Here is a 15,434-nt window from a genome sequence, read left to right as displayed (position 1 = left end):
GAAGGCAAAAGCAAGGGAGGAGGCCAAAGAGCTCACTGAGCAAATAGTTGAGTCCCAGGGAGCCGTCAAAACACAGAATGTTCCATGGGTCGGACTAACTATGGTCTACCCACCACAAAACACAGACCTCAGAGCCCTGACTCAAGGTCTAGTGATGTACGTGTAACGTCTTAAATCTCCTAAGAGATATGCTGGCTTTATTAGAAGGCGTCTCCTTCTCCGTCAGTAATAAATATTTTGTTAAGGAAGACAGCAAAATTTTGAATGAAAATTAATGATTTCACAATGTTGATGAGAACCCGTATTCAAATGTAGGCTTCCATCATGAGTGGTTGATCTGTACTTGGTTTGCTTGCTTGATCCTAGTTTTAGCCAACCTCCAGGAACCAAGGTCGAGGCTGTATAAAACCAGACCTATTATACACTAACTACTCTGGTAGTTAAGGCGAAGAGATTGTGACACACTCTCTAAATTCCGATAAAACTGCTCAAACCATTCCAGAAAAATCTCGAAATTTTGGCAGAATCTCAGTAAATCTGTAGAAATATATCACCTAAGCAATAATCCAAAGAAAAACTACTTCTCATACAAGATCCTTTATAAAAGTTTCTGACAAATTTATTTTGGCTTAATTATATTTTATTCCCTCTCTCCTTTTTAAACCTGTGTTCCTGACACCAATAATATCAAGTGCAGGTAGAGAGGGGAGGGAAGGATTTTTCTGCCTCCTCCTTCTATACAGACAGTACAAAGAGAACCCAGCCCAAAGAAAGCCACCAGGAGGCCCTAATTACTTGTTAAAGTCCATGAGTAATTACTTGGCTTTGAGAAGGGCATCGGCAGCCTCATCCACTGCCTTTCTGCGTTCCTTCAGCGCACCCTCCACTGTGCGCCACTGAGCTGACTTCTTCTCACCCGTAACCTAAACAGAAGTTACAATTATGTAAACATGAATACTGCTATTATTGTCATAGGACAGGCCAACATGACTAAATGCAGACACAAGTGCCATTAAACTCAAAAGTAAAAATTACATACAGTATTTCTCCAAAGCAGGAACTCTTAATCTGAGCTTCACGGTTAGGCTCAAAGAAGTCCATGAACCACCCCCCGTCAACCTTAACCCCAACCAAAACTGCAAAAGATCGTGTTCTAGTGCATACAAGCATTTTCCAAGGAGAGATGATATTTTTTTTAGATTCTAAAAGCAGAGGGCTGGCCCGGTGGCACAGCAGTTAAGTTCACACGTTCCGCTTCAGTGGCCTGGGGTTCACCAGTTCGGATCCCGGGTGCGGACATGGCACCACTGGTCAAGCCACACTGTGGTAGGCGTCCCACATATAAAGTAGAGGAAGATGGGCACATATGTTAGCTCAGGGCCATTCTTCCTCAGCAAAAAGAAGAGGACTGGCAGCAGTTAGCTTAGGGCTAATCTTCCTCAAAAAAAAAAAAGCAGATATGAGCAGAAAAGGTTAATAAGGACAAAAGCTTTTCATGAATTATGTCTGTTGATTAAATCATTCTTCAATGAAGCACCAATACTTAACACTTTCTTAACTGCAGGTCTGTCTACCAAAGTCATTGTTTAAGTGATAAGTAGAAAGTTTACACATTTGTAGGGTCTTTCCTCCTCTAAAACATTATCTAAAAAATGACCCTCCATAATTTATAAGGTGAAAATCAACTACCGTCAGAAACCTCCACTTAAGCTGAATTTTATAGAATGTGAGTTATATACATAGATGTTATATAAAAAATTGTGTATATATATATATAAAGACTCCCTTGAAAATTCCCTAGGCAGGTCCAGCATGTTTTTGCTCCAGAACTAACTGCTACTTCTACTTCTTCAACTAAGCAGAGTTCGCTCATATTTAGGGGGCACATCCTACCCAAAAAAAAATCAAAACAAACAAAAAAACCCACCTCTAACACTATAATCACACTCAGTGCATCAAGATGCGCAGACAATAAGAGGCGCAAGAACCCAGATCACTGAAGCCACAGATGAGTCTGGCTTCTGCCCTCTCCTCATTCTGCATCCTATACACAATGAGTGGAATGCTATCTGGAACTGTCTGAACTATTTAAAATTATTTTTAAATTAACTATTATAAGCGATTTTTTTCTTTCTTTTTTCCAAGTGCAGATAGTTTAAAGTGAGTGTGCTCTGGTACATATGGAGCAAAACCACCTTATGGCATATCTTGAAAGTACACTGTGCTAAGACCCTGGAGATGAACAGGAATATACTAAATTACCCAAGAATAAAAGACTTTTATTTAGGAAAAGAACAACTGAACTGGTTCAGTAATTATATTTCAAATCACCCAAAGAGGGCCACTGCAGGGGTGCTGTGTACCCAGAACACGACTGCCATCTCAGGAAGGGGTTCTGGCCTTGGATGCCCAACTTGTATTTTCCCTTGTTAGAAACACAAGGAGTTCTGCCTCTGCAGCCCAAGGCCTGCTACTTTGGGAGGAGGGCTCAGCAAAAGTCATGCCTCTGGTTTGGGTCATTCAGAACTCTCCTTCACAACCAATTCTCCACATTATGTTCTCACTGACGTCTAGCGTGGTCTCCATTTTAAAGGCACGTCTATTATCAATACAGAGTCTAAAGAGCCAGTGGCAGGATTAACCTTGCCACTGGACTACTGTGACAGTGTGAGGAAGCTTCTCAGAAAACCAACTATCAATGCTTAAAATGAAACTACAAGATTGCAAAGGAACCTGTTTACATTGAAATATGGTCATAAAATATATTTTTTTTAATTTTCTGAAATACAAACCAGGATCTAGTGGTAGGACTAATAAATACCCTAATTTAGAAGTAGTGACGAGCATAAATGCTATTTCAAGAGATTTCCAAGTACTATAATGTGATATGAAAATACTTGTGCTTTCTATTGGTGACAAAGTTATGAATACTGCTCACACTACTATGATTTGTTGCCAATACTCATAACTGAAGGAAAAGGGTTTGAGGCTAGGGAAAATAAAGATGTTTTCCACCCAAGTTCAATAAGCTCCTGAATTCTATCCAAAGAACCTACTCCAGGCTAAGAACCTGTGCTTTTAGAAGAAATATTTGGTACTTTTCTTCTATGTATCTCACTTTTTTTGTTTTTATGTTCTACATAAATTGTTATAAAGTGATAAAGGAAATTAATTTTAAGGTGTGAAAACTGAAGTTGATATTTCAGTGAACTGCCACCTTAGCCATCTTGCAAAATAAAATACATCAAGAAAGGATGCTGGGGGCTATCCCTGTGGCCTAGTGGTTGTTAGGCGTGCTCTGCTTTGGCAGCCCGGGTTCAGTTCCCAGGCACGGACCTACACACACCACTCACTGACAGCCATTCTGTGGTGAAGACCCACATATAAAATAGAGGAAGACTAGCATAGATGTGAGCTCAGGGCAAATCTTCCTTAAGCAAAAAGCGGAAGACTGGCAACAGATGTTAGCTCAGAGCGAATCTTCCTCAGCAAAAAATTAAAAAATAAATTTAAGGAGCAGAGAGGCAGAGCAAAATGGCAGGGTGAGCTGACCCGGGATTCTCTCCCCTCCAAAATACAACAAAAGATTGGAAGAACTGAATTTCGGAGAATAAACATAATGCCAGCTCGTTAGAGACCTACAATACCAAGAAGGCGGAGATCATAAACCCTATTTACACCTTTGGAGGCACTGGAACGGTAGGAGAGAACATCACTCCCTCCCCTAGAGTCTGCGATCGCTGCAGCATGGGTGGGGAAGGAGCAGGGGAGGGGCCGCGTGACCGGGGGATCATCCAGGACTCCTGCCGCTGATTCAGTGGAGACCCGCTGACGGGGGGAAAGCTTCTGTCTGCGGGGACCCTATAAATCAAGGGGCTTGGGAGACCAGAGAACAGAACTGATCTGAACCAAGACCGGCGAGTGTGAGTAACAGCCCCTCCCCCCCAGCAAAGCCAGTGGGCGCAGCCATCTTGCCCCAAGGCGGAGAGCTAACACGCCGCTCTCGACCCCCATCTAGTGGCGACAGGCTGTAACTGCAACAGAATTCTACCACCATGCGAAAAAACCGCTCCTCTACCATCCAGCAATTTATAAAAGCCCCAGACCAGAAGGAAAACAATAAAAACACAGAATTAAGTCCTGAGGACTTGGAATTAGGTAAACTAAGTGATAATGAATTCAGAGCAGCTATAATCAAAAAACCCAATGAGGTAGAGAGAAAGATAGAGAAACAAGCCGAGTTCTGGAGTTACTTCACAAAAGAGATTGAAATCATAAAGAGGAATCAAACAGAATTACTTGAGATGAAAAACACAATGGAGCAGATAAAACAGAATACGGATTCCCTGAATGCCCGTGTAGACAACCTAGAGGAGCAAATCAGCATAATCGAGGACAGACAGGCTGAATGGTGCCAGACAGAGGAAGAAAGAGAACTAAGAATTAAAAAAAATGAGGAAAATCTCCGAGAGATAATGGATTCAATGAAGAGTAAGAACATAAGGATCATAGGAATTCCTGAGAATATGGAAAAGGAAAATGGAGCAGAAAGTGTGCTTAATGAAATTATTGAAGAGAATTTCCCAAATCTAGGGATCAACGGAGAAATGTATGTAGAGGAGGGTTTTAGATCTCCTAGATTTGTCAATGTAAAAAGACCCACCGCACGGCACATAATAGTAAAGTTGGCAAATAGGAATGATAAGGAAAGAATACTCAGGGAAGTAAGAAAAAAAAAGAGAATAACCTATAAAGGAGCCCCTATCAGACTGTCAGCGGATTTCTCTACAGAAACCCTACAAGCTAGGAGAGAATGGAGTGATATATTCAAAGCTTTAAAGGATAAAAACCTTCAGCCAAGAATGCTCTATCCAGCAAGAATTTCCTTCAGATATGAGGGAGAAATTAAATCTTTTCCAGACAAACAAAAGTTAAGGGAATTTGTAACTAAAAGCCCTCCATTACAAGAAATCCTCAAGAAGGCTCTCATACTTGAAAAAAGAAAAAAGGGAGAAAGGGGACACAAGCCACAGACTAGGGAGACCGATGGATAGAACCAGAACAGGATAGCAAATATTCAACTATAGCATTAGGGTAAAAATAAGGAAACTACCAAAACAAGGACGATCTTAGCACTCTAACTACAAATTAATAAGACGAGTTGGAATAAAAAATGAAAATAATTATTTAGGAGGGGAAGAGCAAAGGGTCTAAATCAGTATTGGTCAAGTAAGTAAGAGACCACCAGAGAACAGACTATATTACACACGAGATTCTAAATACAAACTTCAAGGTAGACACTAAAATAAAGTACAGAACAGAGTCACAAATCATAGATAAGGAAAAATCTAAGAAACCCAGCATAAGAAATTGCAGTATTAAATGGGCAGTCTAAAGCACACAGGAAAACAAGATAATGAGCGACAGATTGACAGCATTAAGTCCACATGCATCAATAATCACTCTCAATGTGAACTGACTGAACTCTCCAATAAAAAGACACAGAGTGGCAAAATGGATTAAAGAACAAGATCCAACAATTTGTTGCCTCCAGGAAACACACCTCAGCCCCAAGGACAAACACAGACAGGGTGAAGGGGTGGAGGACAATACTTCAAGCAAATAGCAAGGAAAAAAAGGCAGGTGTTGCAATTCTCATATCAGACCAAGTGGATTTCAAAATAAGACAGGTAAAGAGAGACACAGAGGGACAATATATAATGATCAAAGGGACACTTCATCAAGAAGAAATAACGCTTATAAATATCTATGCACCCAACACAGGAGCACCAAGATTCATAAAGCAACTATTAACAGGCCTGAAGGAAGATGTTAAAAACAACACAATAATAGTAGGGGACATCAACACCCCACTCACATCAATGGACAGATCATCCAGACAGAAAATCAACAAGGAAATAGTGGAGCTGAATGAAAAACTAAACCAATTGGACTTAATAGACATATATAGATCACTCCACCCTGAAGGAGCTGAATACACATTCTTCTCAAGTGCACATGGAACATTCTCTAGGATAGACCATATGTTGGGAAACAAGGCAAGCCTCTACAAATTTAAAAAAATTGAAATAATAACAAGCATCTTCTCAGATCATAGTGCTATAAGGCTAGAAATTAATTACAAGAAAAAAGCTGAGAAAGGCACAAAGATGTGGAGACTAAACAACACACTACTGAACAAGCAATGGATCACTGAAGAAATTAAACAAGAAATAAAAAAATACCTGGAAACAAATGAAAATGATAGCATGCCATACCAACTCATATGGGATACAGCAAAAGTTGTATTAAGAGGAAAATTCATCGCAATACAGGTACATCTTAACAAATAAGAAAAATCCCAAATAAGCAATCTTAAAGCACACCTAACTGAACTAGAGAAAGAACAACAAATAAAACCCAAAGTCAGGAGAAGGAGAGAAATAATAAAAATAAGAGCAGAAATAAATACTATTGAAACGCAAAAGGCAGTAGAAAGGATCAATGAGACAAAGAGCTGGTTTTTTGAGAATATAAATAAAATTGACAAACCACTAGCCAGACTTACAAAGAAAAAAAGGGAGAAAGCTCAAATAAACAAAATCAGAAATGAGCGAGGAGAAATAACAACAGACTCTGCAGAAATACAACAGATTATAAGAGAATACTACAAAAAACTATATGCCAACAGAATGGATAACCTAGAGGAAATGGATAAATTCCTGGACTCCTACAATCTCCCAAAGCTCACTCAAGAAGAGGCAGACAATTTGAACAGACCAATCATAAGGAAAGAGATTGAAACAGCAATCAAAAGCATCCCAAAGAATAAAACCCCAGGACCAGATGGCTTTCCTGGGGAATTCTACCAAACTTTCAGAGAGGATTTAATACCTATCCTTTTCAAGCTATTCCAAAAAATTAGGGAAGATGGAACACTTCCTAACACATTCTATGAGGCCAACATCACGCTGATACCAAAACCTGACAAGGACACCAAGAAAAAAGAGAACTACAGGCCAATATCACTGATGAACATAGATGCAAAAATTCTAAACAAAATTTTGGCAACCAGAATTCAGCAATTCATCAAAAGAATCATACATCAGGATCAGGTGGGATTCATACCAGGGACACAGGGATGGTTCAACATCCGCAAATCAATCAACGTGATACACCACATCAACAAACTGAGGAATAAAAACCACGTGATCATCTCAATAGATGCAGAGAAGGCATTTGACAAGATCCAACAGCCATTTATGATAAAAACTCTGAACAAAATGGGCATAGAAGGAAACTACCTCAACATAATAAAGGCCATATATGACAAACCCATAGCCAACATCATACTCAATGGGCAAAAACTGAACCCCATCCCCCTGAAAACAGGAACAAGACAAGGATGCCCTCTATCACCACTCTTATTTAACATAGTACTGGAGGTCCTGGCCAGAGCAATCAGGCAAGAAAAAGGAATAAAAGGAATCCAAATAGGGAAGGAAGAAGTGAAACTCTCGCTGTTTGCAGACGACATGATCTTATATATAGAAAACCCCAAAGAATCCATTGGAAAACTGTTAGAAGTAATCAACAACTACAGCAGAGTTGCAGGGTATAAAATCAATTTGCATAAATCAGTAGCATTTCTATACTCCAGTAATGAACCAACAGAAAAAGAACTCAAGAATACAATACCATTCACAATCACAACAAAAAGAATAAAATACCTTGGGGTAAATTTAACTAAGGAAGTGAAGGACTTATATAATGAAAATTACAAGGCCTTTCTGAGAGAACTGGATGACGACATAAGGAGATGGAAAGACATTCCATGTACATGGATTGGAAGAATAAACATAGTTAAAATGTCTATTCTACCTAAAGCAATCTACAGATTCAACGCCATCCCAATCAGAATCCCAATGACATTCTTTACAGAATTAGAACAAAGAATCCTAAAATTCATATGGGGCAACAAAAGACCCTGAATTGCTAAAGCAATCCTGAGAAAAAAGAACAAAATGGGAGGCATCACAATCCCTGACTTCAAAACATACTACAAAGCTACAGTAATCAAAACAGCATGGTACTGGTACAAAAACAGGTGCACAGATCAATGGAACAAAATTGAAAGCCCAGAAATAAAACCACACATCTATGGACAGCTTATCTTTGACAAAGGAGCTGAGGGCATACAATGGAGAAAAGAAAGTCTTTTCAACAAATGGTACTGGGAAAACTGGAAAGCCACATGTAAAAGAATGAAAATTGACCATTCTTTTTCACCATTCACCAAAATAAACTCAAAATGGATTAAAGACCTAAAGGTGAGACCTGAAACCATAAGGCTTCTGGAAGAAAACGTAGGCAGTACACTCTTTGACATCAGTATTAAAAGGATCTTTTCGGACACCATGCCTTCTCAGAGAAGGGAAACAATAGAAAGAATAAACAAATGGGACTTCATCAGATTAAAGAGCTTCTTCAAGGCAAATGAAAACAGGATTGAAACAAAAAAACAACCCACTAACTGGGAAAAAATATTTGCAAGTCATATATCTGACAAAGGCTTAATATCCTTAATATATAAAGAACTCTCACAACTCAATCACAAAACATCAAACAACCCAATCAAAAAATGGGCTGGAGACATGAACAGACATTTCTCCAAAGAAGATATACTGATGGCCAATAGGCACATGAAAAGATGCTCATCATCGCTGATCATCAGGGAAATGCAAATCAAAACTACACTAAGATATCTAACACCCGTTAGAATGACAAAAATATCTAAAACTAATAGCAACAAATGTTGGAGAGGTTGCGGAGAAAAAGGAACCCTCATACACTGCTGGTGGGAATGCAAACTCGTGCAGCCACTATGGAAAACAGTATGGAGATTCCTCAAAAAACTAAAAATAGAACTACCATACGATCCAGCCATCCCACTACTGGGTATTTATCCAAAGAGCCTGAAGTCAGCAATCCCAAAAGTCCTGTGCACCCCAATGTTTATTGCAGCACTGTTTACAATAGCCAACACGTGGAAGCAACCTAAGTGCCCATCAACAGATGAATGGATAAAGAAGATGTGGTACATATATACAATGGAATACTACTCAGCTGCAAAACAGAACAAAATCATTCCATTTGCAATAACATGGATGGACCTTGAGAGAATTATGTTAAGTGAAATAAGCCAGCAAGAGAAAGATAATCTGTGTATGACTCCACTCATATGAGGAATCTAAAACTATGGACCAAGAACAGTTTAGTGGGTACCAGGGGAAAGGTGGGGTGGGGGTGGGCACAAAGGGTGAAGTGGTGCACCTACAACATGACTGACAAACATTAATGTACAATTGAAATTTCACAAGATTGTAACCTATCAATAACTCAATTAAAAAAATAAATAAATAAATAAATAAATTTAAAAAAAGGATGCTGGTTTGGGCTGTATCAGTATCTTGACACGTATAACAAATTTTCCAAGATTCTATCGCATGCTGTTAGAAAAATCTGATATTATATTGAGACAACTCTTCACAACTAACCCAAATAGACTGATAAATCACCTAAGTGTCAGCGACATATCTGGGGGCCAAAACGTGTCTCCCTTTGTTGAAGGTATTCCTGCTTACAGTGGTCCAAGAAGAAGGCACCCTGTAAAACAGACACCAGATTCTCCGAACACTGCTTTGAGAAAGTAATTCGGTATATATTACAGAGCCCATGTGCACCTGCAGCTTCTTTCACTAGAAGAAACAGAAGCTGGAATCCACATTTAACATTTTGAAACTTGCGTTCACACATTTTTCTGATTACTTTGTAATAACAGCTAATACTCCCTAATCTAGTTAACTGCTGCTATAAGGTGTCCTTTAGTTGTAAAATCTTGATTGCAGTAGATTTCATACTGTCTAATCCACATGTACCACGTATTATGTGTTCACTGAGGAGAGGAAATACCATCTTATGCAGCCGTCCACCAAAGTAGCACCATGACAGTTACTGCTTCTAATCAGTGTCCTTCTGAAAGATACCGGTCCACTTGGGTCTGAACCCAACTTCCTGATATCATGCAACTTCCAGTCTTTCCACACCTGATTAACCAGCATATTAAATATTCTCTGTGTGGTTTCCACTTTCCTGACTAAAACTCTGACTGAAATTTAAATTTTTCTCTTGAACTCAGAAAAAGAGAATTTTCTTTAAGTTTTCAAAGATTGTAGTTTCCAGTTGTTTATAAGAGGTCTAATTTTTGTGATGTATGTACATGACTAAAACAATAGGAACTGTGTTTAAATTTTCTAAAAACCACAAAATTATGATGGGAAAGTAACTTTACTGATTATGCAGGATCCTGATCGCTAAGATTACAGTTTATCTATATTATTTTATTATTTAAACAACTTGGTGTTGATACATTTGTATATAGTGAAAAGCTAAATGTAATTATAAAGGAAATTTATTGAGTCTCATTATCACATTTTTAAATCAATGTAATTACTTTATTCTTTGAAGTGTTCAATGTAAGTTAAATAATCAGCATAAACATTTAAAACAGCTGGTGTTTGAGGGTACAGGGAATCTATTATTTCTTACAACTGAGTGTCAATCTAAAAGTATATAAAAATAAAAAGTTTATTTAAAAAAATGGTTGGTGATTTTAAAGCAAAAAAAAGCAAACAACAAATACATTCAAGCTCTATTAAAATACAAAAGCAAATCTGAACTAATTCTTGTACCATATCACTGTTGTGAAATACAGTACTATATATAAAATTCATTAAAGAGAACATTTAAAGGTTTTTCTTGTTTTATTTATTTAAAAAGACAATTACCCTAGCTTGTCTTCACTTAGCGAGAGAAAGCCCATACCAGGAGGAAGAAATCAGTCTCTTAAATACTGCATATCGAACCATTCTCTGGCTCACCTCAGAATTGTCCATAGCAGCTTTCAGTATGTTGGCGTGTGCGTTGACGGCCTGGACCGCAGCGTTCTGAGCTACAATGGCCTGCTGAGTGATGCCAGCAGTTTGGCTCAGGGCCTCTTCTAAGCTCTTGGCTAGACCTGAAGTAAAAAGAACAGTTAAAAAACAGATCCCTCAGCATCAAACGACTTATTTTAAATTTTCCCTCTTCCTCTACTGAGTCTTCCATTGTATTTCCCCCCAAAAAAGTAAAAAACAACAAAAAACATACAGATTTAGAGAATCAAAGTTTGATTTAAAAGTATGATAAAATATTAATTTACTGAATCTGGATTTATGAGGGTTTATTATACTATTTTTACTTTTATGTCTATCTGAATTTTTTCAAAATAAAAAGCGTTTGGGGTTTTTTAAGAAAAAGATTGCTTACAGAAAGCTAGCATATACTTCAAATGGGAGGAACAAAGTTTACGGCACTATTGCCCCTTTTATCTATTAGAGACTATAAATTCACATAACCACCAGCATTTTTCATTTTAAATAATGATCATATAGATCCACAGGGTAAAAGACGTGATCATCTTCATCTCAGCAGGAAGAGACACTCAGAGTAAATGATCTGTATCACCAAGATATTAGGAGATAATAGGTAAGAGAAAAAGATAAGCAAGAAAACATGCAAACAAATAAAGAAAAGGTAGCTTAGGAATGACTGTTTTTCCATAAAAGGATTCAGGAAGTAGCAGACACCAGTGTTCAAGAGGTTACCACCTGTAAGATCACATTTTCTATATGTTGCTTCAGAAATCAAAAAGAAATTTTTTTTAAAGCAAGGGATTTTAGATATAATACTAAAATGGAAGAATGATCATTTGAAGAAAGAAAGCCAGTGAGAATATGAAATTATCAGGTATCAGATGACAAAAAAAAGAAAATACATTTGGCAAGTGAGACAAAGACAAAAAGTGATTTTGAGCAAAAGAAGCATAAGCTGGAGATGAACAAATGGAACCTGATGAACCACACCCGGTACATGTGCACCACAGATAAAAGGAAAAAGCTAACAATGAGAAAATACCAAGACATGAGTGTGAGATTCAAGTTCAACTGAAGACAGTGTATATAAAGAGGAGGGATATAAAGAGAGAAAGAGGCTAGGGAGGGAACAAGTATGAGTTAATGCTGGAACATCCAAGCGCAAATAACAATAAACCACTGCACAGAAGCCCACAGACCCCAGGAGACTGGGCCACCGGTACATAGTATTTGGATATTAACCCCTTATCATAAACATGGTTTGCAAATATTTTTTTCTGTTCCATGGGTTGCCTTTTCATTTTGTTGATTGTTTCTTTTGCTGTACAGAAGTTTTTTAGTTTGATATAGTACCCCCCCTTTTTTTTTCTTGTGCTTTGATTCTAGATAAAAATTACACACACACACATTTTTCAAGTAAAGTTTGGGATAAAACTAAGACGTGAGAGACAAAATGCTGAAAATTCTCACTTTGCCCAAAATGAAAGCTAAGAAAAAATGGACAAAGAAAAAGGAGCATGAAGAAACATCAGACATCGCCATCTTGAATTTACAACTTACTTCAAGGTGTCCATATGCTAAAAGGAGAAAAGTGAAAAGAAAAAATATGAATAAAAGAAAAAGTGACCTTGATTTGAAGTAGTAAGAGAATTCAGGAAAAATTAAGAAGTGGGAAAAAAAGTATAGAAATATTTCATTTATTTAGAAATCAACATTCTCAACCATTAGTAACATGTTTACCAACTCAGAAGAATGAAAAAAAAACAAAAACAACAAAATCCAAAGTCAAACTAATGCCCTCTTTCTGTCCCTTTGACTATTTACACAATTCTAACAAACACGCCTCCTCAAAGGAGAGTAGAACCAACACATCAGGAAGGAAACAGGAACCACTCAAGGAAGAAAGGCAAACAGAAATTAGTGATGGCAAGAGACAAAAAAAAACCCATAAACAACTGCCATAAAAATTTAAAACACATGGGACTGGCCCCGTGGCCGAGTGGTTAAGTTCACATGCTCCACTGCAGGTGGCCCAGTGTTTCGTTGGTTCAAATCCTGGGCACGGACATGGCACTGCTCATCAAACCACGCTGAGGCAGCATCCCACATGCCACAACTAGAAGGACCCACAACGAAGAATATACAACTACGTATTGGGGGGCTTTGGGGAGAAAAAGGAAAAAAATAAAATCTTTAAAAAAGAAAAAATTTAAAACACACATCCCTCAATCTAGCAAGACACTACATACCCACTACCTCCAGAAACATCAATATATTGCAGTACAGTACAACACATTATGTTCCATGTGTCTTAAGACACGAAAATACATATTTAGATATCTAATACCTTTTTTAAACCATCAAAAAACTTAACACAAAATTGAAACTTAAAAAAGAATATGCTTTAGTTTGCTGGAAACGAGCAATGTGTGAACATTCTGTCTCCCAAGATCACATAAGGGGGCTACCAGAGCGAGAGCCCAGAGGCTGGGTAATAAACCAGAATGTGAGCCATTCTGACCTGCACAAATAAATGTGTGAGTTTAACAATTAAGACTTAGGCAAGTTGCCAAAACACAATTTCTGTTCCCCAGAGTATAAAGAATCTTCAGCACTAACCATAATAAAACCAAATGAAGAAAGCACACGTATTTTTTGGAATTTTCACCAACTGTACACTAAGAACCACCGTTGTCACCTGGACAAGAAAAGTTTAGATAGAAAGAACATAAATGATGAAATAAACGTGGTGAATAGAACAATGCCACTAAAGAAACAAAAAAACACAATTAGCTGATAGAAGTGAAACTGTGCTGATGGCTGAAGAAGAGAGCACCCGACAGAGATGACCCAAAGTACTTAAGAGGCCGTCTGGTTCACATACACTTAAGCTTAACTTGTTCTTGCTTTTCCTGTTGTGCAAGGCGAGCTGCAACTTCTTCGGGTGGTCGCTCTCGTACAGAGGTTGAGGATGCTTCCTCTTGCAGCAAAAGTAAATAAGAGGAAATCAAATTTCAGCACAGAATTTCAACAGCTAACAGGGATATAAAAACACCATCACTTGTATTTGCCAGCTATATCAACAATGTTTTCATGAAAAAGATTCTAAAACTACATCATCACTCAATGATTCCAACATGTAGAAATAAGGGATCAGATCTTAAATCCCTTGTTTTCAAAGATTTGTTCAGACTTTGCAATTTTAAAAATTCGCTAAGCAAGTCTGTAGACTTAAAACGAGTATAATTGTGTACTTACATAGTGTCTAGGGGTTGCCTAGGCATTAAATAGTTCTGATGAGCATATCCTTTATAAAACCACAAATATAAATAATTAAACTACCTGAAGTTGCAGTCTTGGGTTTTCCACCACCAATTTCAGGGTGATCAGTTTTTACAGGTTCCTCATGCTGAACCGCAGGGGCTGGGACGGACAGTGTATCACCTGCTGCAGAAATAACTTGAGCTGCCTCTGTAGATGCTATAAATATACGTTACTCGTGGTATTTATAGATTCCTGGGTTAACCGAGAAACACACAGGAATCTACCACTACTACTATCACCCACTTCACACCTCACTCCTTAATGATAAAACGCATGGGGGCCGGCCCGGTGGCGCAGCAGTTAAGTGCGCACGTTCCGCTTCTTGGCAGCCCGGGGTTCGCCGGTTTGGATCCCAGGTGCGGACATGGCACTACTTGGCACGCCATGCTGTGGTAGGCATCCCACATATAAAGTAGAGGAAGATGGGCACGGATGTTAGCTCTGGGCCAGGCTTCCTCAGTAAAAAAGAGCAGGACTGGTAGTAGTCAGCTCAGGGCTAATCTTCCTCAAAAAAAAAAAAAAAGATAAAACGCATGAGCTGCCACTACTCAAAAACACAAATAGATAGGGGCACTGTCCACCTCATACACAAACCCACACAAGATGGACAAGGGCTGGGAAAGCACACGAGAAAGGAGTCTTGTCGGCATCTGACTGCATTTTAACCATCACTATGCTCAGGCAAAGCTTCTAGTAACAGTACTAAATGGTACTAAATCTTAATATATGAGAAGTGGACCTAAGAGATACATAACATGGAAAAACAACAACAAAGAAAAAAAGAGCCTGTAATGAAGAAGGTAGACAAAAGAAAGTAACTAGAAAATATTTTTTAATTGCTTTGAAGAGTGGTAGAGATGAAAGAAGAGATGTGAGCTAGAACAGGATGACAGTTTTAAACACAAAGAAGAAAAGTTCAGTGAAGATGGTGAATTAGTAAAGAACAGAACTCAGTTAAAACAAATTATTTCACAGACATATTTTTAAAGAAAGAAAGGTTGAAAAAAATCAAGAGCTTGTAAATTATAAATAAAAGTGTTGATGGCAAATAAAATAAAGCCTAGAGGTGGAACAGAGAAAAAAAGCAACAAAACAGAGAAATTCTAAATAAACTGTAGGTCCCATTTACGAAAGAAA

General features: G+C 38.1%; 1 protein-coding gene across 22 annotated transcripts in view; it reads right to left on the bottom strand.

Moving 5' to 3' along the window:
• The window catches only part of IMMT (inner membrane mitochondrial protein), a 50,656-nt gene that overhangs the window by 12,776 nt on the left and 22,446 nt on the right, over positions 1-15,434 (bottom strand). For 4 of the 22 annotated variants that reach the window (XR_011525921.1, XM_070572171.1, XM_070572173.1 and 1 more), the window contains exons 5-8: positions 14,316-14,420; positions 13,858-13,953; positions 10,941-11,077; positions 820-923 (exon numbers count right to left, since the gene is read on the bottom strand). Coding sequence is in view for 16 of the 22 variants with exons in the window: in XM_070572171.1 (XP_070428272.1) it covers positions 820-923; positions 10,941-11,077; positions 13,858-13,953; positions 14,316-14,420 (442 nt within the window). In the remaining 6 variants the exon portion in view is untranslated. Of the gene's footprint in view, positions 1-795; positions 924-10,940; positions 11,078-13,849; positions 13,954-14,315; positions 14,454-15,434 lie in introns of those variants that run through there. The other 18 variants (XR_011525920.1, XM_070572169.1, XM_070572170.1 and 15 more) reach the window with 11 other exon arrangements.

This window comes from Equus przewalskii, chromosome 14 (genome assembly GCF_037783145.1).
Source record: "Equus przewalskii isolate Varuska chromosome 14, EquPr2, whole genome shotgun sequence".
Taxonomy (NCBI): domain Eukaryota; kingdom Metazoa; phylum Chordata; class Mammalia; order Perissodactyla; family Equidae; genus Equus; species Equus przewalskii.
This window is presented reverse-complemented; position numbering and strand designations above follow the sequence as displayed.